Source organism: Petaurus breviceps, unplaced genomic scaffold, assembly GCF_028583685.1.
Source record: "Petaurus breviceps papuanus isolate PSGF00001 unplaced genomic scaffold, PetGlider_PUasm1.0 90723, whole genome shotgun sequence".
NCBI lineage: Eukaryota > Metazoa > Chordata > Mammalia > Diprotodontia > Petauridae > Petaurus > Petaurus breviceps.
The window spans coordinates 2465619-2490686 of record NW_027187323.1 but is presented as its reverse complement, the minus strand read 5'-3'; the positions used below and the strand labels follow the sequence as shown (position 1 = coordinate 2490686).

At 38.7% G+C, this 25068-nt stretch overlaps 1 protein-coding gene across 1 annotated transcript in view; it reads left to right on the top strand.

Annotated features, from left to right (window-relative positions):
- Window positions 1–25068, top strand: part of KIF5C (kinesin family member 5C) — a 195233-nt gene that overhangs the window by 115387 nt on the left and 54778 nt on the right. The window contains exons 10-11 of the mRNA XM_069066766.1: window positions 271–419; window positions 15811–15959. Of these exons, the coding sequence (XP_068922867.1) occupies window positions 271–419; window positions 15811–15959 (298 nt within the window). The remainder of the gene's footprint in view (window positions 1–270; window positions 420–15810; window positions 15960–25068) is intronic.

The following is a 25068-nucleotide window of genomic DNA, read 5'->3' as shown; positions in this document are numbered from 1 at the left end:
CCAAAGCAGATGAGGCATAGATAGGTTACGTTGACTTACCTAGAGTCATACAACTAGTAAGTGATTGAACCCAGGGCCCCTTGACTCAAAGTCCAGTGTGTCCTATCCACTCCTCTATGCTAAGTGTTTCAAATGAGTTTCAAACTCATCACGTCCCTCTTAGCTTTATAGTTTTCATAGAATTTAAAGTTTTGGGAAAAATAACTCCCTTCCCTCCAGAAAAAAAGCATACAAACTAACAGTCCTTTTTCCATTTGCTTCCTTTCTTAGAAAACTCATGTACCATACCGAGATAGTAAGATGACCCGAATCCTTCAGGACTCTCTTGGAGGGAATTGCAGAACCACCATTGTTATTTGCTGTTCTCCTTCTATTTTCAATGAAGCTGAAACCAAGTCCACACTGATGTTTGGACAAAGGTGGGTCTGGCACAGAAGAGCACTGGACATGTGCGCCTTTGGCAGTCTCTTCTGACCCTTGCTTCTGAGTCTGCTTTTGGTTTTAGAAACCAGGTTGAAGAGAGGAGAGAATAGAGATTCAGAGAAATGAAAAAAGAATTTAGGTTTTTAAAAGTATTGGCAGGCTTCCTGATACTGTATCATCCAAAGCTATTTTTCAACTGATCCAATTCTTTGAACATTTTTATTGCTGTGTTTTAGGGTTTTTTATATCACCTTCATTTCTGAATGCATCCCTCCCATGTTCAATGAGCCATCCCTTTAAAAAAAATTAAAGGAGAAGTAAAAGAAGTTCAGTCAAATTCACAAACACATCAACAAAATCTGGCTGGATACACAATATTCTACCTTCATGGTCTTTCACCTCTGCAAAGAATCAAGGGATGTACATTTTCTCATCTCTTTTTGGGAGACCAATGGACGTTATCAATTAACTTAGCATTTAGTTTCTTTTGTTGTTCTTTCCACTTACATTGTGATAATCACTGTGTATATTGTTTTCCTGGCTCTCCTTGCTTTACTCTGCATCTATAGAGCTGTCCCTCCTTCTCTGAATTCTTTCCACTCACCATTTCTTAGAGTGCAGTGATATTTCATTACATCCGTGTGCTCTGGTTTGTTTAGCTTGTCTTACCCCAGTTGATGGGCACAGGCTTGTTTGTCAGTCACTTGCTACTACAATAAGTGCTGCTGTGGAGATTTTGATACATAAAAGACCTTTCTTTCTGCCTTTGACCTCCTTGGGGGCATAGCTATTGATGAATAACCTTTCCCAGAGTGTTTGTTTTATTTGGGAGACTTGGAAGAATAACTATACTTTGGAATGATGGGGCATTAGTAGCCAAAGATTTGAATTTTTTTGTATATTCACTGGGACTTTGATTCTGCTCATGTTTCAGGAGCATATCATTTGCCTTATTTATCAGGTGATTGAGTTTTGGCTGCTCAGTGCCTGGGGGAATTAAGTTTTATTAAACTTTGTCAGATTCTTGGATTCTGCAAGGATGCTAATAGAAAGAACATTTGGAAATAGTCCAGATAGAATGGCAGCCAGAGCTACTGATCTTTATTCTTCTTACTCCACTATTCCTAGCGGTGAAATGAACTGTAACCTGGGCCCAACCCTAGAACAGGAAACATCAGTATGGGAATCTGCCTCCTCATCCCCAAACATGTCCACATTGACACCTTCCTATGTGCTTGTTTTTATAGGTAATGCCACTATTAGCTTACCAAGCTCCTCGAGGGCAGGGATTCTCTTTTGCCTTTCCTGGCACTTAGTAGACATATCATAAATATTCATTGACTGACTATTGACAGAATATTAACACTGATCTGTCAGATTCAGGATGAATTTCCAGGGGGTACTGCTGGATAGTCTACCACACATTTCAACACTGTGTGTATACTTTTCATCTAGAATCTAAATAAAATAAATATAATAAAACTTTATTTTAAAATGTAAAAACCATTCCTAGCTCACAGACCATACAAAAACAGGTGGTAGGCTGGATTTGGTCCATTCAGTCCATAGTCTGTCAACTCCTAATCTAGATTGTTCAGTGTACATTCCCCTTCCCTTTATATCAGCCTTGGTAGCCTTGGGTGCCAACATGCTTGGGGCTCTACCAGTTTAAAAATAAGCTGAGTGCAATCAATGTCTAATGTGAAAAGTACTGGGCTGAGAGTCAGGAGAACTGTATAATTCCTACCTGTACTCACAACACTAAATAATAACTAACATCTGCAAAGTACTTTAAGTTTTTAAAATTTATTTTTATTTTTTGCTTTTTGGAGGGGAGAAGGTAGGGCAATTGGGGTTAAGTGACTTGCCCAAGGTCACACGGCTAGTTTTTGTGTAAAGTGTCTGAGGCCAGATTTGAATTCAGGTCCTCCTGACTCCAGGGCTGGTGCTCTATTCACTTGGTGCACCACCAAGCTGCCCCTAGCACTTTAATTTTGCAGAGCTCTTTATGTGTATCTCATTTGATTCTCAAGACAACCCTAGGAGCTAAGTGCTATCATTACCCCACTTTACAGATAAGGAAACTGAAGCAGACAAAGATTAAATGAGTTGCCCAGGCTTATACAAGTTCTAAGTGTCTGAGGCTGGATTTGAACTCTGGTCTTCCTGACTCACTGTGCCACCTAGCTGGATGATTTTAGACCAGTGCTAATTCCCTCTATCGCTCATCTATAAAATGGTGACACAATTTTCCTTTCTGTTTTCCTTCCAGTTATATTTTATAGATTCATGTGATATTCAGTGTCTGTGAAATGGAAGAAATTGTCGAAGAAAGGATAGATGGAGAGGTTTGGATGGAGGGAGCAGAAAGAAGCCAAGGAAACAGAGTAGGGAACGTAGGTTATCGTAATCTATATTGAGGTTATTATAATCTATTTAAATTGTATTATGATATATAATAATGTTTATTTTAATCTATAGGTTATATATAATGTGAGGTTGTTATAATCTATTTAAATTTCATTAAGCCTCAACCATTTCCTGAGTCCTTAACAGAACATAAAACTACCCAGTTCCTGCCTTTATGGACCAGTAAAATAAAATTACAACAAAACATCATGCATCTAAGGTACCCTTAACCTGATTTTGGTTCTGTACTTTCTCCTGAATCACTCTGGTGATTAGCCAAATGCTTGCTTGTCTGTGGAGTCACAGATCCTAGTGTTCTCAGCACAGAACCTCAGAGGGTTAAAGGACTCTTGTAAAACTGCATCTGCCCTATGGAAAGATGCTATGTTATAGGTACCATCTTGTACCTTTTTCTTTTGCCCTATGGAAAGATGCTATGTTATAGGTACCATCTTGTACCTTTTTCTTTTGCCTAACATCAGGAGGCTCTTGAAAACCTTAATGATACTCTAAAGGCACCCTGAATGGAGCCAGCACAGAGCATATTTGTATTTGAAATACACTTTTCTTTTTAAAGGGCCTGATTGCCAAAGCAAAAACATACTGTGCTTATTGCAATCCAGTGTGGCCCTGGGGACTTCCTGACTATCTTGGTGGTGTTGTAAATACATAATTGTAGTTGCCTGGGTTCTATACAGTAAGATTCAGGTGCAAAGTCAAATAAGTGTTTTTCCACTGTGCCCAGTCCACATTTTTCCTTTTTAAACAACATAGAGCACTTGACCAAGTACACCAAGTTTCTTTTGTACCCTGAACTCTTAGACAAGAGTGGCCTTTGGAAAAGTCGTATCAATTGACAGTGTTTTAGGTGTCTTAGCTGAGGGATTAAAGTCAAGAAAGCATTATGCTCTTTGTCTTTCTGAAGAAATAAGGTTGATATAATTTGAAGTCCTGGGAAATTAAAATAAAAACTCTAATTTCTTTCATCACCATATGAAAGTCAGTTGGTATACAAATTCATGTCATCTTGGACATAGGAAAATTAGGTTAACTGCTGAACATTGATGTAGTTAATTTGGTACAAAAGTATTGTTGGATTTTTGTCTGGCTTGTTTTTTATCCTTTGATTATGGAGAATCTAGGCTTTTTATGCTATCCTTGCCCTTAATTAGTTAATTACTTCTTCAGTCACTCAAATAGGCAACACATTTCTATTTAGTGCCTATTATGGGTCAGACCAAAATGAAACAGTCCCTAATCTAAAGAAACTTATCTTCCACTGGGGGAAACAATAGAATGACATGAAAATATATTCAAAATATAGGACTAGAGATTGGACTTGTGCATTGACTGGTAGTAGAAAACTCCTGAGTATGGAAACTTCCTCTGACAATGTAGGTCAGGGTCAGCACTTTCTCTGCAATTTATCCTCTTACAGTGTTAACCTAGAACAATGGTATCAAATTCAAATAGAAGTGGGGGCCACAAAATCATACACAAGGATCCCCGTGGGCCTCTTATTGACTTAGAAAACCACATATTAATATTGTCTATGTTTTATTTTTATTTATTTTGTTAAGTATTTCCCAATTGCATTTTCATCTGGTTTGGGTTGCACTGGGGAATGAATGTTGTGGGCCGACAAGTGGCCTGTGGGTCATGTGTCTGACACCTTGGAGCACTGAGAAATAAAGTGACCCAATGGTACCTAGCCAGTGTGTCAGAGGCAGGACTTTATTCTAAGTCTTCCTAGCTTTGAGGTCAGCTTGCTATATATTATGCCAGACAGAATATTTATACAAAGTAAATATAATATGGCAGAGTTGATAGAACTGGCTTTGGAGCCAGGAAGACTTGGGTTCAAATCCTGGCTGTGTGACCCTGAGTCACAGGGGTTATCTTTAGTGCTCTAGACAACTCTCTCAAACTATTTTCTTGCAGAGAAGGAGCTGACCTGCATGAGTAGAAGGAATCTCATCATATGGGAGTTCCATATACCAGTGAAATCACAAGTCTGCTTCCTAGCCTATACACAAAGTTAATGCAAGATAATTTCAATCAGGGGGAAGTTTAGGAAAGCCTTAAGATGGTAGTTTTGAGATGAGCTTTGAAAGAAGCAAGGGAGGTGGTGAACTGTAGGCATGAGGACAGCCTGAGCTAAGGTACTGAAATGAGAGATTGAATGGTATAGCTAAGGAATAATGGGAAGAAACTGCTTTGGCAGCATGTATGAAGGGAAGTACTAAGCCTGGAAGGGTAGATTGGAGTCAGTTTGTAAAAGATTTTAAATGCCAAATGGAGGATTTTGTATTTGATCTTAAAGCCAATAGGGAGCCAGGGGACTTTTTTGAGCAAAGAACTGACATGGTCAGAATTTTGTTTGAGGAATATTTTTTACAGTTACTTTGGTAACTGTATTGAGGATGCATTGAAAAAGGGAAAGGCTTGAGGCAGGGAGATCAATTAGATTTTTGCACTGCTCCCAATGAGAGATGATAAGGGCTTGAATTATGGTGATGGCTATGTGACTGAAGGTAGGGAGATGGATGAGAGATTGTAGAGGACAGCTTCTTGGATATATGGGATAAGGGAGTCAAGGATCACTCCAAGGTTGATAACCTGAGTACGTGGAAAAAGGAAGGATGGTACCTTGGAAAGAGGGAAGTTAGGAAGATGGGTGTATTGGTGAAGAAAAGGTCATGAGTTCTATTTTGAACATGTTGAATTTGAAATACTTATGGGATATTCAGTCCAAAGTATCTAGCAGATAGTGGTGTGGGAACTGGGATTTAGGAAAGAGACCAAGGCAAGCTATATAGATCTAGGAATCATCTGAGTAGGGGTGATTTTTGACACCATGGGAGCTGGCAAGAGGAGAGACAGAGACAGACAGACAGACATACAGAGAAAGGGACAGACAGACAGAGAAAGAGAGAGACAGAGAGAGAAGGAGACAGACAGACAGAGAGACAGACAGACAGCGAAAGAGAGACAGAAAGAGAGAGAGAGACAGACGGAGAGACAGAGACAGACAGAGAGAGAGGAGGAGGGAGAGGAACCAAAGCAGAGCCCACAGTTAAAGAATAAGATGTGAATGATGATCAGCAGAGGAAATTGAAGAACAATTTAGAGGAGATCCAAGAGAGAAGTGTTGCAAAAGCCTAGAGAGAAGACAGTGCTTCAGAGAGACAAAGAAGTGCAAGGATTAAAAGGAATACCCAAAAGATTTGGAGTAGCTAATGATTTCTTCAAAGTTATCTAATCTCTATAGGAAGTTTAGCTAATAGCTGCTGTGGTAAGTAACTTCACAGTATTGGCAATCAATCAATAAATCAGCAAGTATTGGTTCAGCATGTACCAGGCACTGTTAAGAATAGATTTAGTGCTTAAAGATTAAGGACATTAATTGCTCTTAATTTAGAGGAAAGATACTAGGAAGATTTCAAATTAAATTTAAACAAAAGCTTCATCTGAAGTTGTCTGCAGGGAGGACAGATATAGGTGTCTAGTTATGAAGATTTACATGTGACTCTTGAAGCAATTGTGAAGAAAAAAGGGCATTATAAATTCTATAGATGCTTAATTAAAAGTAATATGATGTTTATTGTTTATTGTTAATGTTTAAAGCAGAGGTTTTTAAACCTATTTTGTGATGGGAGCCCCTTTGGTAGTCTGGAGAAATCTATGGATTCCTTTTCATGATAATGTTTTTGTTGTTTTTTGTTTGTTTGTTTTGCTTTTTTGCTTTTTGGAGGGCAATTGGGTTTAAGTAACTTGTCCAGGGTCACACGGCTAGGTTTTTTGTTTGTGTGTGTTAAGTGTCTGAGGCTGGATCTGAACTCAGGTCCTCCTGACTCCAGGGCCAGCACTCTACTCACTGCACCACCTAGCTGCCCCTATGATAATGTTTTTAAATTTGTAAAATAATAAAGAGTTACAAAGAAAATCAAAAGTTAGTGAAAGTAAAAAGGTAAGTTTTTCTTATACAAATTCATGAATTCCCTGAAATAGATCCACCAACTTCTTGGGGTTCTGTAGACACAAGATTTAAGAAACCTGATTTAAAGAGACAATGAAGGTTAGTTAGTTTTGTTTAGTATGTCACACTCTTTTACTTCAAAATGATGATGCCCCTTTTTTATTACACTAGTGAATTTTGTCACTTATTTTTTTTCAGTCATGTTGGTCACCTTTGTCTTATAGTATGTTGTTAGGAATGCATCATCATTGTCATCATCGCCATCATCATCATCATAGCCAGCATTTATGTAGTGCTTTAGGGTTTGCACATGCTTTACCAATAATATCTCTTTTTATACTTTGGGAGGTAGGTACCGTTATTACCCCCATTTGCAGATAAGAAAACTGAGGCAGATGGAGATTTAGTGACTTGCCCATGGTCACACAGCTAGGAAGTGTTTTAGGTAGGATTTGAACTTAGATCTTCCAGAGCTCTGACCACTAAGCAACCTAGCTGCCTTTAAGAGGTAAATGACATGGTTTCTTCTACTACCAGTACCACCACTACCACTACAGTGATGATGGCTATTACTACTACTAACACCACCACTACTTCTTCCTCTATCACTATTACCACTGTCACCACCACCACTACTTATACTACGATTGATACTACTACCACTGCCACCTTCTCCACCATCACCACTACCACTACCAGTATTACTACTACTACTACCACCACTGGTACTGCTACTACTATCACCTCCTTCTCAACAACTACTACCACCACCACTACTACAGCAACAACTACTACTACTACTACTGCTGCTACTGCTGCTTCTACTACTACTATTACTACATTTCCCAATTACGCTATATGGTTGTGAACCATGAAACACCAGTCTCAAAAGAATCAAAATTTCTGTTTACCTATAAGACACCTGAAAAAAATGACATGGTGAAGATGCATGGTAGATATAAAAATAGGCTACAATACATTGCCGGTAGTGACTGGCCCATGACGAGAGGTGTGATAGATATCAGGAACATGTAACTAGAAAATGAAATTGTCTTATGTAGTAACAGCAGGAAAATAGACAGACAGATCAATGCTGTACTGTTACCCACCAAATATTAAATATCATCTAGTCACTGGCAACCAATTACTTTGAACAGCATATAGGAAGGGCTTGAATGTTGGGTTTAGAGTAAGAGCATCTGGGTTCAAATTAAGCCCTTGGTATTTGCTATTCTGTATGACCTCTGGCAAGGGATTTAATCTCTCCAGGCTTCAATTTCTTTATCTGTGAAATGAGGAAGTACACTAAAAGACCTCTGAGGTTACTTTGAGCTTGAAATATGTGATCCTATGCCTCAAGAAAGGTCCCCACCAAACTGCATGGATCCTCTGTGGAGGATTTACTAAAAGGTCTGGAAAAGACTCATAGTCTTTTCCCCATCAGCAAAATGAGAGAGTTGGAATAGGTGATAATCTAAGGTTCCTTCTAGCTCCTAATCTGTGTTTCTTTGAAATAGCACACTGATGAGATCCCTTAAGGCATTTGTATTCCTGATTGGACCATGTGGGTCCATTTAAGATTGTGTATGTGTGTAAAACAGGATAATTGCTGAGAAGATAATCTCTAATCAAGTTTGTGGATCAGACTACTTCTATCTCTTCACAAACCTACAAAAATACCTATACACACACATTGTAAAAGTCTGAGGATAACTTAGTACTTAGTGATATAATTTCCATTTAAATGGTTTTTACTCTGTCAATCTAATCTTAATTTAGTCTTTAAAAATCTTTCTTAGAACTACTCTAAAAAGATATTCATGAGTCAAAAAAAAAACAAAACAAGCCCAAGTTGACTGATTATATTAGAAGCTTTTTAAAGGTTCTTTTACTTTTTGGGTGGTAATTTATGAAGAAAAAGGGAATCCTGGCTTGACAGACGAATCAATTTAGGAAATATATGACTCAGCAAATCTCTGGAAACAAAAGAGCTTGATTGATCCAGTATGAATAAGATGCCTACATCATTAGCATTTTGGCTGTGAAATGAGAAATAGGAAGAGATTTATAGCTTAGAGAAAGTAATTTCTTTTCCCATCTTCCTATGCATTTTTAAAAAGCTGTGTTGAGGAAAAGCAAGGCTGATGACAGTTGGCCAATAGCAAATTCACCTCCCAATGGATATGTAATTATCATTAAAGAAGATGAATATGAAACCTCAACACAGATAAGTTAAATAAAAACCTCTAGTACCCATTTGACATAAAACAAGGGCAAATACCAACCCTGCTTTGAGGAGCTTGAAAATGGATCATTAAGTTGATCAAATTCCCACTTGGTGGATGGGTAAACATAGTGATTTAAGTCCACAGAACTCCGAATCCTCATTCAAATAAGTTTTTTAGTATCTTCTCCAGAATATCAGAGCTGCTAAAATACTGCCCTATAGTTTATATAATTTTATCTTCCCAATTATGGTTAATATTCATTAGTTTCAAGATTTTGTTTGTTTAACTTGAGAATAGTTTGCTCACCTTTGGGCAAGTAAAATTTATAGTTGGGGTAAGACAAAATCTATTAATAAAATTTTCCCTTGTCTGACTTCCCCAGTTCATCCTCTGACATTCTACTGACAACAAATAAGGCTGACCTTATAAATACATGGAGTCATGTCATGGAGGATGTCACCCTTGGAAGGGACCTCAGTGGCCATCTTATTAAATAAATGATGAACAATAATTCCGTTCTATGGTACCCCACCTATGTTTGAAGATCTTTATGAGGGGGAAAGGGCAGCTTGGTGGCATAGGAGTCAAGTTCAAATCTGGCATCAGACACTTACCAGCTGTGTGACCCTGGGCAAGTCACTTTAACCCTGTTTGCCTCAGTTTCTTCATCTGTAAAGTGAGCTGGAGAAGGAAATGACAAATCACTCTAGTATCTTTACCAAGAAAACCCCAAATGGGGGTGCAAAGAGTCAGATATGACTGAAACAATTAAACAACAACTGAGAGGGGAACTACTATCTCCAGGCAACCCATTCCACATTTGGTTAACTCTCATTGTTGGGTAGTTTTTCCTTATGTCAGACCTAAATTTTTTTCTTTGCTACTTCTTCTTATTAATGTCTCTTGGTTCTGCTCTTTGAAGTTAAGCAAAATAAGTGTACTATACTAGATCAATACCTAGCACATAGTAGGTGTTTAATAAATGTTTGTTCACCAAGTAACAGCCCTTTGAACACTTGAAGACAACTATCCTCTTCCCCCTGAGCTTTTTCTTCTCTGTCCCAAGTATCTCTAGCCTCTTCATCTGGTCCCCTCATGACACAAACTCAAGGCCCTTCACAATCCTGGTTGTCCTTCTTTGATAACTTGTCAATTTGTACCCTGTCTTCCTAAAGTGTGGTGGAGATTAGATATTCTATGGACTGTTGCGGATAGGCCAATCCCTTGCCTGGTTCAAGCACAGACTAGATGTTATGGAAGCACTTCAGGTATAGGGTCAATTTGGAACTAGATGTCCCTTCCAATGCCAAGGTTCAGTGATTTCTGTGGTTATGGTTCTGGATTAGGATGCCTTATAGCAGAAGTGCATTCCCTTGAGCATTTGGTGAACAGTGATGAAAATGATGGTCAGTCCTTGAAGCTTTGGAGTGGAATGTGCTTTGGAAAGGAATGTGACATTATTGGTACAGTGAAAGGAAAGGTTATGATCTTGGTGAGAAGGAAAAGCAATGGTTATAATTTTAACTGTAGACTTGTGGGCATTGGGTGTCCTCATTATTAAGCGTTCATCCTGTCTTTCAGAACCACACAGGAAGTCTTGTCCAATATACCAGTGCCAGGAATCTGTCTTTCTAACTAATGTAATTACCCTCTTGTCAGTTTGTCTGTTTGCATCATCATAAACTTCTGTTTGGAAAATGCATTGCCGTTATCTGTTCCTTTTTATGTATGCCCTACAGTCTGTATCTTCTGTGGTTAATTTCATTTCCCCAGTTGTGGTTAATGTTCATTAGTTCTGAGGTTTTGTTTAACTTGAGAATAGCTTGTTCCCCTTTGGGCAAGTAAGATTTATAGTTGGGGCAAGGCAAGAATATGTTTGATTTAAGCTGTAGTTAACTCCTTTGAACATAGCACAAACAAAGGAAAGATGCAAAAAAACAGATGCCCTGCTAATTGCACTTGCATGTTTTGGCTCATTTATGTTAAGAGGATCCTGCTGTTAGGGTCCATAAACTTAAGAACTAATTATACTTCTTTCCCTAAATAGTTCATCTCAAGGATTTTGTTCATTGCTTGCCATTGCTGTGTAGCTTGGAATGGGATCTTATTGGGTAAATTTTGGCGGCCACCAATTTTGACTTGAGATAATGGATGGATTTTTAAAGTGCTTCCCTGACATCATGAATGTCTTTGATTGGCAATCACCTCATATTAAATTATTCATTATTATTCATTGATTCCAATGGTTGTTGTTATTCCCTCAAGCAACTTATTGTTGCCTGAGTGGACAGATAGTCTCTGTGAATTATGGTAGCTGAAAAAATTCACCACCTTGTCAACAACACTAGAATTCAGGGTAATCTCCATGCCATAGTGAGATATTATATAGTCAGTCTCTAGGGTGGAGGGTTTAATTGTTATCGTTACTGTTGCTGTTCATAGGATCACAGATTCAAGCTGAAAGGAACCTTGGAGGTCATTAGTTCCACCCCCTTCCTTTTGCACATTAAAGAACTGAGACCCAGGGGCGGCTAGGTGGCACAGTGAACAGAGTACCAGCCCTGGAGGCAGGAGGACCTGAGTTCAAATCCAGCCTCAGAAACGTAACACTTACTAGCCATGTGACCTTGGGCAAGTCACTTAACCCCAATTAATTGACCCACTTAAATCCTGCCTTCCTCCCCTCCCCCCCCCAAAAAAAAAGAACTGAGACTCAGAGAGGTTAAAATCTTGTTCAATGTCACAGACATAGTAAAGTAAAAGAGCTGGTATTGAAACCCGGGTCCTTCTCTGGTGGGATTGAACTGAGGACAGAAATATCATTATCCCTGTTTCATAGATTAAGAAACTACCATTCAGAATAGCCATGTTCTGGGAAAGATAATTTTTTTAAACAGTGAAACCTCCTTTTAATTGCTTCAGGGAGCTTTTGACTTAAAGAAACTTTGGGGAGAAAACTTTTTTAAGTGAATAATTACTCTTTTGTAAATGCTGGATTTTTTTTCTGTCTTGATATGATAGGTTTTCTTTTCTTGGGACCATCTACAATGGTCACTTCCACAGGAACAAACAAGTATTTGGGCTCAATGGAAAGAGCACTATTCGAGTGGGCAGAAGAATTGGGTGATAGTCCTGGACCTGTGTATGACATTGGGGCAAATCCTTTTCCCCTTCTTGGCCTCATTTCCCTCATCTGTAAAATGAGAGGTCTAGACTAGTTGACCACTGGGGTTCCTTCTTATCTTGATATTCTGAGATGATTTCTAAGGTCCTTTTCAGTTCTTGACTGTCTGTGATTCACTCTGGGTAAGGAGGAAAGAGCACAATGTGTCATAGGTTCCATTACTATTTATCTTCCAGGGAAAAGTGGGTTGATAGAGCTTTTCTTTCTTATTTTAGAGGCTCTTTTAGGCCATTAAATTTTTTTTCCAGTTCCAAATTCTCTCCCTTCTTCAACCCCTCTTCCCACCAATTGTGTTTGTCCTTTGTTTTCAAAGTGGACCATGGCATCAGGGAAATGATGACATGACTTGCAGTTGACTTTGATTTGAGTGAGGGAGGACTATGCAGGGTCATCAGCCTCAATTTCTCCTCCAGAGCCATCTGGGTCCAGTAGCCAGATATTCTTCACCTATTAAGAAGGCACTAAATATGATAAATATTCACTTGAAGTTATACAAAAACATTTCCATGTTAGCCATGTTGCAGGTGTGGAGGAAGCAAGAAAAATGAAGAAGGTGAAAAAATATACTTTAATCTGTACTCAGAATTCATCTGTTCTGTTCTCTGGAATATTATATCCCTGGATAATATTTTTCATCATGAGTCCTTTGGAATTATTATGGGTCATTTTATTGATCAGTCTTTCATAGCTGGTCATTGTTACAATATTGCTGTTAATGTGTACAATATTCTCTTAGTTCTGCTCACTTTTCATCAGCTCATATAAGCCTTCACAGGTTTTTCTGAAAGCATCTCCTTTGTCATTTCTTACAGCACTATAGTATTCCATCACAATCATATACCACAACTTATTTAGCCATTTTCCAATTTATGGGAATTCTCTCAGTTTCCAATTCTTCAAATGGGTCATCTTTTAGGTCATTTTCGGACAGAGAGTATGTGTGTAACTTTACTGTAGGCATAGCAATTACCTAATCCCCCTTTGTGACTCCAATGTACAACAACATTCTAGTGTCAGGATATTCTTATGTCTGATTTAAATCCCACTTAAACAATTTTTTCCATGCCCCATCTTTAGTGGGGATAAAGAAGAAATTGCTTAAATACTGTGGAGCTGACAGATGTCTAGGAGAGAAAATTGAGGCTCATTTTCCCACCATGTTGGATTCTAAATGCCTCTGAAATACTTCGTTATTCTCTTCATAGCTGGAAGAATATTTAGAGGGGGACTAGTTACTATAGCAATAAGATAGTCTATTTTGCACAACTAATGGATGTTCTTAAAGCCTCCATCCTATGATTGTGCATAGCATAGCATACTAATAGCTCATGCTCATGAGGACAATTCACAAGCAATGTGGTATAATGGATAGAGTGCTGGGCTTGGAGGCAAGAGGACCTGTATTCAAATTCTGCCACAGATAATTACTATTTGACTGACCTTGAGCAATTTACCTAGCTTTTCTGAACTTCAGTTTCCTCATCTATAAATTGGGTAAATAGTAGCCTTCAATTCATAGGACTTTGAAGATTAAATAAGTATGCAATAGAGCTTTGCACCAAATTACTATTAAAAGCACCAAATAAACATAACTATTGCTGTTATTATTATTATTATTGTAGTGCCTTTTAAGATCATACAATTTATCAAGGGGAATGCTTTTGAATTGAAGAATAATAGGCAAAACTCATCCTTCAGCATCCACCAGTCTTTACGTGTTGGTTATTTTTTATTCTCTAACTTAAGTACCAGCATACTTCAGTGTATTTGAATCTGTAGAGCAACTGTAAAGCTGTCTGAATTTCCTACACACAAAGTGATATAAAATTCCAGAGAACTTTGAAATAATGACAAAATTGCTGTTATTATAAGACATTAGAACTGAAGGTCTTTGGGACATTATAGTCTGGAGCCTAAAGAAAGGTATATCAATTCTTAAGCTGTGTCTCTCAGTTTCTCTCTTGACAGTTAGGTTATTTAGTTGTCTACACTGGGAATTAATTTTTTAGCATGACAGGCTACACCATTGCTGAGTATTACTCAGTTTATTTTACTAGAACCAGAATCATGTCAAAAATGTCACTTGATGACAGCAGTAATTAACCAGACATACATACCAGATAGTTCATGTTTTAACATTCCTGACAAAGAAACTTTGTTTAAAAAGATCAAACCTGTAGCAAATATGCCTAATTTAGACAAAGCTTTTCCTTGAAAGGAAGGCCCCTTAAAGGGTGAATCTTAAAAAGGAAATTAATGTTTATTTTTTTGATGAATTACATCTTTTTTTTTAACATAAAGCTATGGCTATTCATGGACTAATTATATTGGCATATGCATATATTCATGAGCTAATAATTGCAGGTGTATATGTGTTACATGTAATTAGTCCATGAATGTATATATGTATATAAATGCATATATGTGTTCTGAACCTTAGGTCCTTTTTTCTTCTTTTGGTTTGTTTAGCCCAGGCATTGCTATCTTCTCCCTGACCAGCTGTCTTTCTCAGTCACTATCCATCTACCAGTAATTACAGCTACACAGTCTGCCCAGAAGCAATTGCTCCAATTCACTGTACCCTAGGGATGATGGTCTATAGGAAACACACATTTCAAGAAGAAAACTTCTCCTGTGAGATTGTTTCCATTTGTGCAGTAGTGATCTCTCTTCTTCGGGGTCCTCTTGGATTCTGGTCATTCCCATTGCATTGAATCCTCTTCTGGATTCTCAAATGATTCCTAAGTAGTTCTTTTCATTTGGCGTTCTACAGCTATTTATTAATTACCTATTGGATTTTGGAGATGCATTGACAGAAAAGAAATGGTCCCTCCCTTCAAAGTGTTTGCCTTTGATTTGGGGAGTGGGGGTGGGATAGGAAATAACACGTACATATTTAAATTAAAACAATATACAAAAAATAAAACTTTAATAATTTTAGGGAGAGTGTGATAGCAAATATGATATGTTGTGACTGTCATGTCCCTAAAGAAGTCTCTTTCCTCTCTCTCTTTCTCTCCTCTCTCTCTCTTTCTCCTCTCCTCTCCTCTCTCTCTCTCTCTCTCTCTCTCTCTCTCTCTCTCTCTCTCTCTCTCACACACACACTCTGTGTGTGTGTATAATGAGAAAAGTGGTGTTGTTTTTTCAATTAGTTTGACACTGGTATGTAGGATATATTGACAGGAGGAAAGTTTCAAGGCTAGAAGAAAGATCAGTAATCCAGACATAAGGTTGATAAGGACCTTGACTAGATGTGGGGGTGTGGAGGAAAGAAAACATCTGAGAGTCATTTTGAAAGAAGAATTGGTAGGGGTTGACAACTGCTTGGATGTGGGAGGCAATGGAAAAGGACTCACAGATTACTTCAAAGACTCAAGTCTGGAAAAATAGTGGTGTTATTTATACCACTATTCATTGGGAAGGGGACCTTGTTTGGAAGCTGAATGAAGTGGCGGGGGGAGTTTTTATATAACAAAATGTTTTCTCAAATTAGAAGCTTTTGAAATTCAACATGGGAAGTCTGGACTAAATTGCAATGGTGCTTAGGGATTATTCATATGTTTTGTGCCTTCCCCCCCCCCCCTTAGAGCCAAGACCATCAAGAATACAGTCTCTGTGAACCTGGAACTAACTGCTGAAGAATGGAAGAAGAAGTATGAGAAAGAAAAAGACAAAAACAAGAGCTTGAAGAATGTTATCCAGCATCTGGAATTGGAACTGAACAGATGGAGAAATGGTAAGAACAGTGACCAGCAGCTGGAGCAGGGATAGGAAGGAGAGGGAGATCAGTGAATCACTTGCCTTTGAGCTTTGGTAACCTGAGAGACACCTGAGGAGAAGGGGTGGATGTACTTAGCTAAACCTGATAAATAGTTAAACCATAAGGATAACTTCCTGAATTTCCCCCTGCTCCCTTGGCAGATCTGTAGTAATTAAGCATTAGTATATGTTTATAATGTGCCCAGTACTGTGCTGGGGACCAGGGCTTCAAAATAAATATAAAAGAGTTCTTGCCTGCAGAAAACTTACATTCTTTTGGGGGAAACAGTGGACATTCATATATGGAGTTTAAAATATTTATACAAAAAAATATCTAAACCAAATATAAGGTAATTTGGGTGTGATGGAGAGCATCAGCTGACAGGATGAGGAAGGGCCTCAGGTGGGAAATGATGCTCAATCTCAGCTTTGAAGGAGGCTAGGGAACCCAAGAGGTGAAAGTGAGGATGGTATGCATTCCCAGTATGGGGAATAAGCCATAGTAAGGCACAGATGTGGGCTGCATTTTGTGTGAGAAGGATAGGATAGCAAAGCTGACAATTTCACTGGACATGATGGAGTGGATGAAGGAGTCTGGAAGGACGGGATGGAGCCAGATCACAATGAACTTTAAATGGCAAAAGATTTTTGTTTGATCTCAGAAGCAACAGATCAACGTACTTCTTGAGCAGGAGAGGGACATGGTCAAAATTTGTGCTTTAGGAATACCACTCTGACAGCTGTGTGGAATATAGCTGCTGTGGAAAAGGGCGTGACTGGATGCAGGGAGAAATATTAGGAAAAGGAGATGGATACAAGATGTCTTGAAAGTAGGATTGAGGGGCAGCTAGGTGGTGCAGTGAATGGAATAGTGACTCCAGGGCCAGTGCTCTGTTCACTGCGTCACCCAGCTGCCCCTGTATCTAATATTTCTATAGCACGTATTCTGTTCCAGGCACTGTGCTAAGCACTTTACAAATGCCTCATTTGATCCTGGGAGGTAAATGCTGTTACTAGCACCATTTTACAGTTAAGAAAACCGAGGCAAACAGAGTAAGTGCCCAAGGTCACACAGCTAGTAAGTATCTGAGGCTGAGTTTGAGTTCAGGCGTAACTAGGCCCAGGCCTGGAGCTCCTTCCACTGTGGCACCCAGCTGCCTCGAGACCCTGTCCGGAATTGCCGTCTCACACATCGCCAGAGCATCTTTTTGGACCCCTTCTTTACTCTTCTTGCCCTCTACTATCACATGTCACATCTCCTAGTAGAACATAATCTCTTTGAGCAGAGGGTCTTTTTGTTTTTTTCTTAATAAATGTCTGTTGAAAGAAAAAATATAGATCTCTTTGGATTATATTATCTTCTTTTATCCTCATGATAACCCTGTGAGGAACAAATGTTATCTCCATTTCACAGATGTTGCAACTAAAACTTGGTGACTTGCACATATTCACTTGGCTAATAAAGCAAAGAATGGGCAATTATTCTGGACAAATCCGATGTTCTCACGTGAACACTGGAATTTTAGGCAAGTTTGGTGGCATAGGAGATATTGAATAGAGAGTGGTGGGAGATCTTATGGTTACTTTTTAAAAAAAAATAATTGTTCAGATAGTGCCAGATTCAAATGTGGCTGTATTTGCTGCCAATTTTAGCTAGCTGTCTGAGAGTAAATAAATTATTTAATTTTAACAAAGAAAAACAAAAAAAAAAATGGTTCCAAAATGAAAGTAGTTCAAAATTTTCTAGATTGCATAACTTTATGAAGCGCAAACCTTTCTTTTGAGGAGACTTTATTCTCAGAGGGCACCATTCTTTAGAAATAATACAGAGCCTGGGGTCAGTGGATGACGATGAGATTCGACCAAAGTAGAAAGGAATGGGAGGACATTTGGCAGGGCCAACAAGAAGCACACAGTGCTTTATTTTACTTCTGGAAACTTGGTTTCAGCACAGTGAGTGACTTCTCTGGACACCATAGGCACCACTGGGTTGTAGTGATGGCACTGATAGTGATCCCACTAGAAGCTAGTCTGTTTGTTTTGATAATTTCTTGTCCTTTACTTCCTTTCTGTACTCTAATCTCATTACAAGCTTCTTTTTAGCATTGGCCTTGTGTCTTTGGGTCCAGCACCCTCATTGTCGTAGTGTCCCCATCTGTCAATTCTGAGCACCCAGAACTTGCTTCCCTGTGGATATCTATCTTCCATTAAAGTGTCCAGCCTGCTGTTACCCCTGTGTTCTCTGTAGCACTCAGACAGTTCACTAGCCTTGCACTGGAGATACAAAGGAAAAAGCCAGTCCTTGCTCTCAAGGAACCCCCATTTTGATGAGGGAAACAATATGTAGACAGCTGTGTACAAACATGAAAGAGGTAGGATAAACTGGAGGTAATTAGCTGGGGGAAGGAACTAGCATTAAGAAGGGGTATTAGGAGAGGCTTTGTGTAGAAGGTGGGGTTTTAGCTGAGACTTGAAAGAAGCTAGGGAAGCTGAGAGGTTGAGATGAGGAGGGAGGGCAATCCATGCTTGGGAACTGCCAGTGAAAATGCCAGGATGTTGGGGAGTATGTTGGGGAGAGGATGTATGTAAGGTGTGGGAAGACTGGAAAGGTAAGAAGGGACCAGGTTATGGAGGGCTCTAAAAGCTAACAGGATTTTATATTTGATCCTGAAGAGGAAGCCGCCAGAACTGATTGAATATGGGCAATGATATGACCAGATGCACTTTGGGAAGATCAGTTTGACAGCTGAGAGTGGGGAGACTTCGAGGCAGGAAGACCTCAGGTTCTTTACCTCCCAGTGTAAAATTAGCGAACCCCATAAACTCATCTGTGCAATTGGTAGAAACTAAAAGGCTTCCAGAACTCTCCTTCCTCTTGTGGTCATGTGTACAATTTTGCAGATTTCTTGAGACAGTGATCCTGTCTTTGCTAACTAACCTAAATTCAAGTCTTTAATGATAGGAATTTTAAGCCAGGCAAGACAAGATGGCCATACCTTGTCATCACAGTTTAGGGTGGGAGGAAGAAGACATTTTTGTGCAGGTAGAATCTTCCAGTGCCCCTCAATCATGGGAATTTGCTTAGTCTACTCAATATATGCGTGAAATCATGCTTAAGGAAGATATTTGCTGGATAAAGATGAAACACCACAGCCTTTCTAGACATCCTAGCACAGTCCCTTGCCCATAATAGGTACTTTATAATACCTTTTTGTCAAGAAGTGGAATTTTTTTTAAACATCTGTGTCTGTTGCTTTTAAAACACAGCTTTCATAAGACGTATCTTATGTATGAAACTGACCTGGAGCAACCCAGAGAAAGTGGACTGCAGCTTCTACCTTATGCCTTGTTTTATTCAGTCATATTCTTGACAGGAGAGCATTAGGAGATGTGTAGGTATCAAGGAATCATTCTAAAAATCCATTTGGGCATAGTTTACAGTGATCTTTGGCTATAATTACCCTGTAAGCCCTCTTATTGGCTCATTTTCTTTAATGCCTCTTCCCTCTTTGTATCATGGATTGAAAAAAACAGTGTGCTAAGTAAAGATAGTGACTTGGAATTTTTTTTTTACCCACCCCATTCATAGACACTTGAGTCAAAATATATCAAGGGCCTAGCAATTAAGGAGCCAGTGGGAAGGAGAAGCTGCATAACATACAGTGAATTTTCAAGACCCCATAAATAATTCAAATATTATGTTGAGCAACAGGCCAGCCACAAATTTAGCCCCATCTGTTGCTGCCTTGCAGAGAAGTGATTCCATCACAAACCAAAAAGCCAGCAAAAACAGGCAGCCCCTACAATAGGCTAATTATAAGTTTTAGAAGTCAATTGGAAGCTTCCAGAACAGCACCCTTGTACTATGTGTTAGGTGCTAGATAAATCCATTAGATGGTTTCAGATCTGGGGATTTGTGGACATGCTAGGTTTTCCTAATCCAAATGAGGACTGCTATTTTAACATTAAAACCAGGGAGATTGGTAGCTCTTCCTTCTGATTCGTGCTGAGAAATGACACTGGGAAATTAGCATTGCAGTGGGCGATTGTTAGTATTTCAGGATCCCTTCCTGCTGTGCAGAGAATAGCTAAGAAGTGTGGCATTCAGAATGCACATTTGTACAGCCATCCAGTCTTTTTCAAAGAGGTTGTGAATCAAAAAGATGAGTTAATGTAAAGAATGATATGACCAGTTCAAAGAAAAGCAATTCTTTAAAAAAAATTATAATTGTTTTTTAAGTCACTTAAGGTACACTCAGCATATTGGGGAAAAGATACTATATATGTGCAAAATGATTACAATAAGGGAATGGATATTTTCACTTTCCATTTATATGTACAGCAACTTGTTGTAAGTCTGCTGTCTCTCATCTGGCTACATAGAGATTTGTTTTTTCACTTCTTTCATGTTAAAATTGTGTACCATTAGGACTGCCATTGTGTCAGTTTAATTGATATTAAGAGAAAATACTTAATTTGCCTGTTGTATTGTGGTTTTAGATCTAAACAGTGAGGTGGTCAGCAAGTCTGTTCTGCTTGAGTTGCAGAGAGGAGATGAAATTACCCTTCTACTTTGTCTATAGGTCCCTAGGGACCTGAATCACGAAAGGGATAACTAGATAGTTACTGTTTCATGTGTGAAATTTTAATGAATTACTGTCAGACTAATGATTTTTTTAAGATAAATATGTTTTAGAATTTTAATTAATATTTCTGCTGAGAATTCCTGATTAGTCTCTCATTATCTATTGCAATAGATTTTTTCTATTTGTTCATATAATTGTTATTTCTTCACTCTGGGGTTTTTCATTTTATAATTAAAACCTCCTTGCAAACCGAATAAATGTGATATAAGGGAATGCTTCTATGTGTGTGTACACACACACACACACACACACACACACACCACACACACACACACACACATACACACACACTCTCTCTCTCTCTCTCTCTCTCTCTCTCTCTCTCTCTCTCTCTCTCTCTCTCTCTGTCTTTTTAGCCCTTAAAGGTAATTACACCTGACAACTGTAAAGGACAGGATGCTTATTCAAAGCAGGGAACATTTCCTATCAGGTGAAAGCCTCTCATTCTAGCCAGTCCAGATTCTTATCAGCCTAATAACTCCTTTTCCTATAGACAGCAGGTAGAAGTTCCTGGGGCATGAGAAGCCTGCTTTTAAAGGGGAGGGGGCAGGAAATGCACATTAATCTTAATCTGCCTCTCCTCCCCCCTGCCCTCACTCTCCTATTCGCCATCTTTCAAAGCTGTATTTCTTGGTCTGTTTGTAGCTGTCTTTCTTGTTACAATCAGTTATTCAGTAATCGCCTCGTGGGGCCTTCTCCAGAGACTCAGTCCACTGCAGTGCAGGGAATATTTTTCGATTAACGGGTGAGATTGCCATGGAGACAGATTGCCTGGTGTCAGCTCTTGCATAGTGCTGGGAATTTACAATCCCCAAATGTGTTTGTGAGCTGGACAGTTTATTTACCAAGGGTAACTCTGGAAATCATTCCCTGGCTCTTCTGAAGGGCAGCAGGGCTCTCTTTCCTGATGTCTGGGCAGCATAGCCAAGCCCTGGCCATCCTCTCTGTTGCTTTTGTTCCTGTGGGATGCAGCTTTGTTCTTCCTTGCCTGATGGGCTGCAACAAAGAATAATCCTGATTGTGTGACCTTCTGAATAGCAGCTCCGAAGAGCTCATTATTAAAAAGGTAGCTTTGTGGGGGAGATGCTGCTGCTTTGGCTCAGAGCTGCTATTGTTCAAGGAAAGCTAGAAAGTCATTATAAACCTTAATTTTTCATTTTTATGGCATAACAAAACAACCAATAGGAGACTTAGTAATATTCCTATATTAATTTTGTTACTCAGCTCTGACCACAAAGATATGATGCTCTCCCCTCCAAGTCCCCTGCCCAGAAATTGACTGTATAAAAGTAAAAAGAGAGAAAGTATGGTGTACAGTGGTGGTATCGAAATCAAATAGAAAGGAAGATCATACATAGGGATCCTTATAAGTGGGTTCATATTGTCTTAGAAAACAACATATTAACATTATCTGTGTTTTATTATATTTTTATTTATGTTGTTAAATATTTCCCAATTACATTTTAAAACTTGAGAGGGTTGGGGCAACTAGGTGGCACAGTGAATAGATCACCAGCCCTGGAGTCAGGAGGACCTGAGTTCAAATTCATCCTCAGACATTTAACACTTACTAGCCGTGTGACCTTAGGAAAGTTACTTAACCCCAATTGCCCTGCTTTCCCCCCTCAAAAAAAGCAAAAAACAAAAAAAAAAAACTTAAAAAGATACCTTGAGAGGGTTGTGGGCTGCATGTGATCTTTCTGATACCTCTGATGTAGAGGGGTAGAGAACAGGCCTTTAAACCATGAAGGTCTCGGTTCAAATACTACCTCTGACATTAATTTACTGGCTAAGAAAGTCACTTACTCATCAGTGCTCTGGGTCAGAGGTATCAAACTAGCCAGTCCCCTTGCTTTGCAAAACTTTCCCCAGAGCCCTTGGAACCAGATTAAAATGTAATTGGGAAATGTTTAACAAAATAATTAAAAACTACATTAAAATACAGATGTTAATTTCTGGCTTTCTAAGTCAATATGTGGCCACCAGTAATCTGTTTCTATTTGAGTTTGATACCACTGAAATTGTAGCAAAAGTGTTGAACCGGAGAGAGGACATTTACAGGAGAGTTCCCTAGATGAATGAAATCATAGATCCAGCCCACATCTCTCTCCCTATGAAAGTAGGAATGATTTGTATGCATTTCATCTTTGAAGGAAAGGCTAGTGATTTTCAGCCATAGGAAGCTGTCTCTAAGCTAGGCAGAAGCGGCACAGCCCATTCCAACGATTATTGATTTGAAAGTAGCGAGAGATGATTGTTTGGATCATAGGATATGTTTAGAGGTAGGCCCAACGTAAAAAAAAAAAATAATGAGAGAGCTTGGCTGGAGAGTTGTAGCCAAAGAACAACTATTGTCTTGGAGGTCATTTGTTTGCAGAAATCAGGCTCCCAGGCTAGGCATCCTCACACCTTGGCCTCCTTCCAGAATGTGCCCTTCTTAGAATACTACCTTTAAAACTATTTGGGATGAAAGGAAAGAGAATCCCAGGTAGGATGTAGGATGAACTGGTATGGGATTATCTGAGCCTGTCCTATCTAGTGGTCTTGTTCAGAGGTGGAGATCAGTAGTCTTGCCTCAAATTAGAAATGGACATTGATCCTGGATATGCCACATTCTTAGGCAACTGATCTGGTCCTAAGGTGTCAGAAACTTGAACTGAAGAACCAGTGGGCCCCATAAGTGAAATTCTAGCAAAAACTGGTTGCTCCTTCTCTGGTGCATAGGTGTGCCTGGCTTTAGAAAGTGTAGCTCTGCATCTCTCCTCTCCTGCCTGCACTATCTATTAGAAAGTAAACTGTTTAATATCAGGGACCAAACCTTATTCAGCACTGGGAATGGAGATTTACACAAATTTGCATCCTGTGCTATGGTGGAGAGGATCCTAGACTTGGAGTCTGAAGATAGCTTCAGAACACCCTTCAGATACTTACTACCTATGTTACCATGGGGAAACTACTCAAACTTTTTCTCCCTTAATTTCCTCATCTGTAAAATTAGGGGGTTGAGTTCCATGACCCTTCCAGCTCCAAATTTATGATGCTATGAGCCTAACAAATATTGGCTAAATGAAATTGGCAGGATCAAGTCTGTGGACAGGGTTTGCTAGTGATTACTTTAAATTCAGCATTTGACCTAAATGAAATATTGATTCAGACCAGGCTCAGTTTGAAAGACTCTTCTGGTTGTATTGGAGGCCAGTAATTTCAGAAAAACTATATATGTTATGATTCAAGATGACTCGCTAGGTGCTTTGGAAAAATGTTGCTTCAATGTTCAGCAATTTGCTATAGTTCATTTCAGTTTTGTGTTCAAACACTGAACTAAAAATTAAAACTAACTCATTAAAAACTAACCCATTACATTGAACTGAAAAAGAAAATGTGAATATTGGAAAGTCGTACTGACACAGTAATGATTGTACCATCTTGCAATTTAGCAAGTAAGAGAGAGAAATATTAAATACCAAGATCAACTCATCATAGTATTTTGTGTATATTGAAATGAATGAGTGCAGAATTCTAATGTTTTTCTCAAAGTATAATGTACAATATTATTAATGAGATCTTGGGCTTGGGAAATCACTTATTCAGTTTTTTCTGAAAAATGCTTCCTGGAAGAGGGCAGTGCACCTGGGGCTCTCCATAAATAGTTGTTTATGTGGGCTTGGGTGTGGCACATTATGGAGGCTTATTCATTTTATCAGAATGATAATGACGTTTAATGGTAAACAGAAGAATGGAAATATCAGATATTTGTGTGTGTGTGTGTGTGTGTGTGTGTGTGTGTGTGTTTATGTGTGAGATTCTTTTTCAAAGCGCTAGGAAAACATTTTTTAAGGACTTGTCTGGGCAAAGTGATTTAATTAGAGTTTCTTTTGTGTGTTCTTTACAATGTGTGACTGCTGTTAGCCATTAGACAGCTTGAAAATTCCACTTTTAATGTCCTTCAATTTATATCTACCTTTTTGGAAAACCCTGAGCAGTTATCTTCTCTCTTCCTCCTTAGAAGTAACAGATATTATTCTTAGCATTCTGGGAAGCAATACCAAAGCTTTCTCTACAATATTACACATATACACACACATACACAAAATTAGCTGGTTATTTTCTCTTAAAATTTATTTTTGTTGTAAATTTAAATATCAGATAAGATCCTTATTTCCACATACATAGAACTGGAAAAGGGTAGAGAAAAAGAAAACCATTCATGAAGCTGTTCTCTATTATGTAAACCTTTCTCTCATTTTCTCTTTATATATGTGTGTGTGTGTGTGTATACACATATACACACACCTATGTATTCAGCCTGTAGCTTTCAAAACTATCCTTATTTGTGCTTTCTAGACTTTTTTATGCATTAAAAATTCCTTAATAACTTTCCTTCCTTCCTTCCTTCCTTCCTTCCTTCCTTCCTTCCTTCCTTCCTTCCTTCCTTCCTTC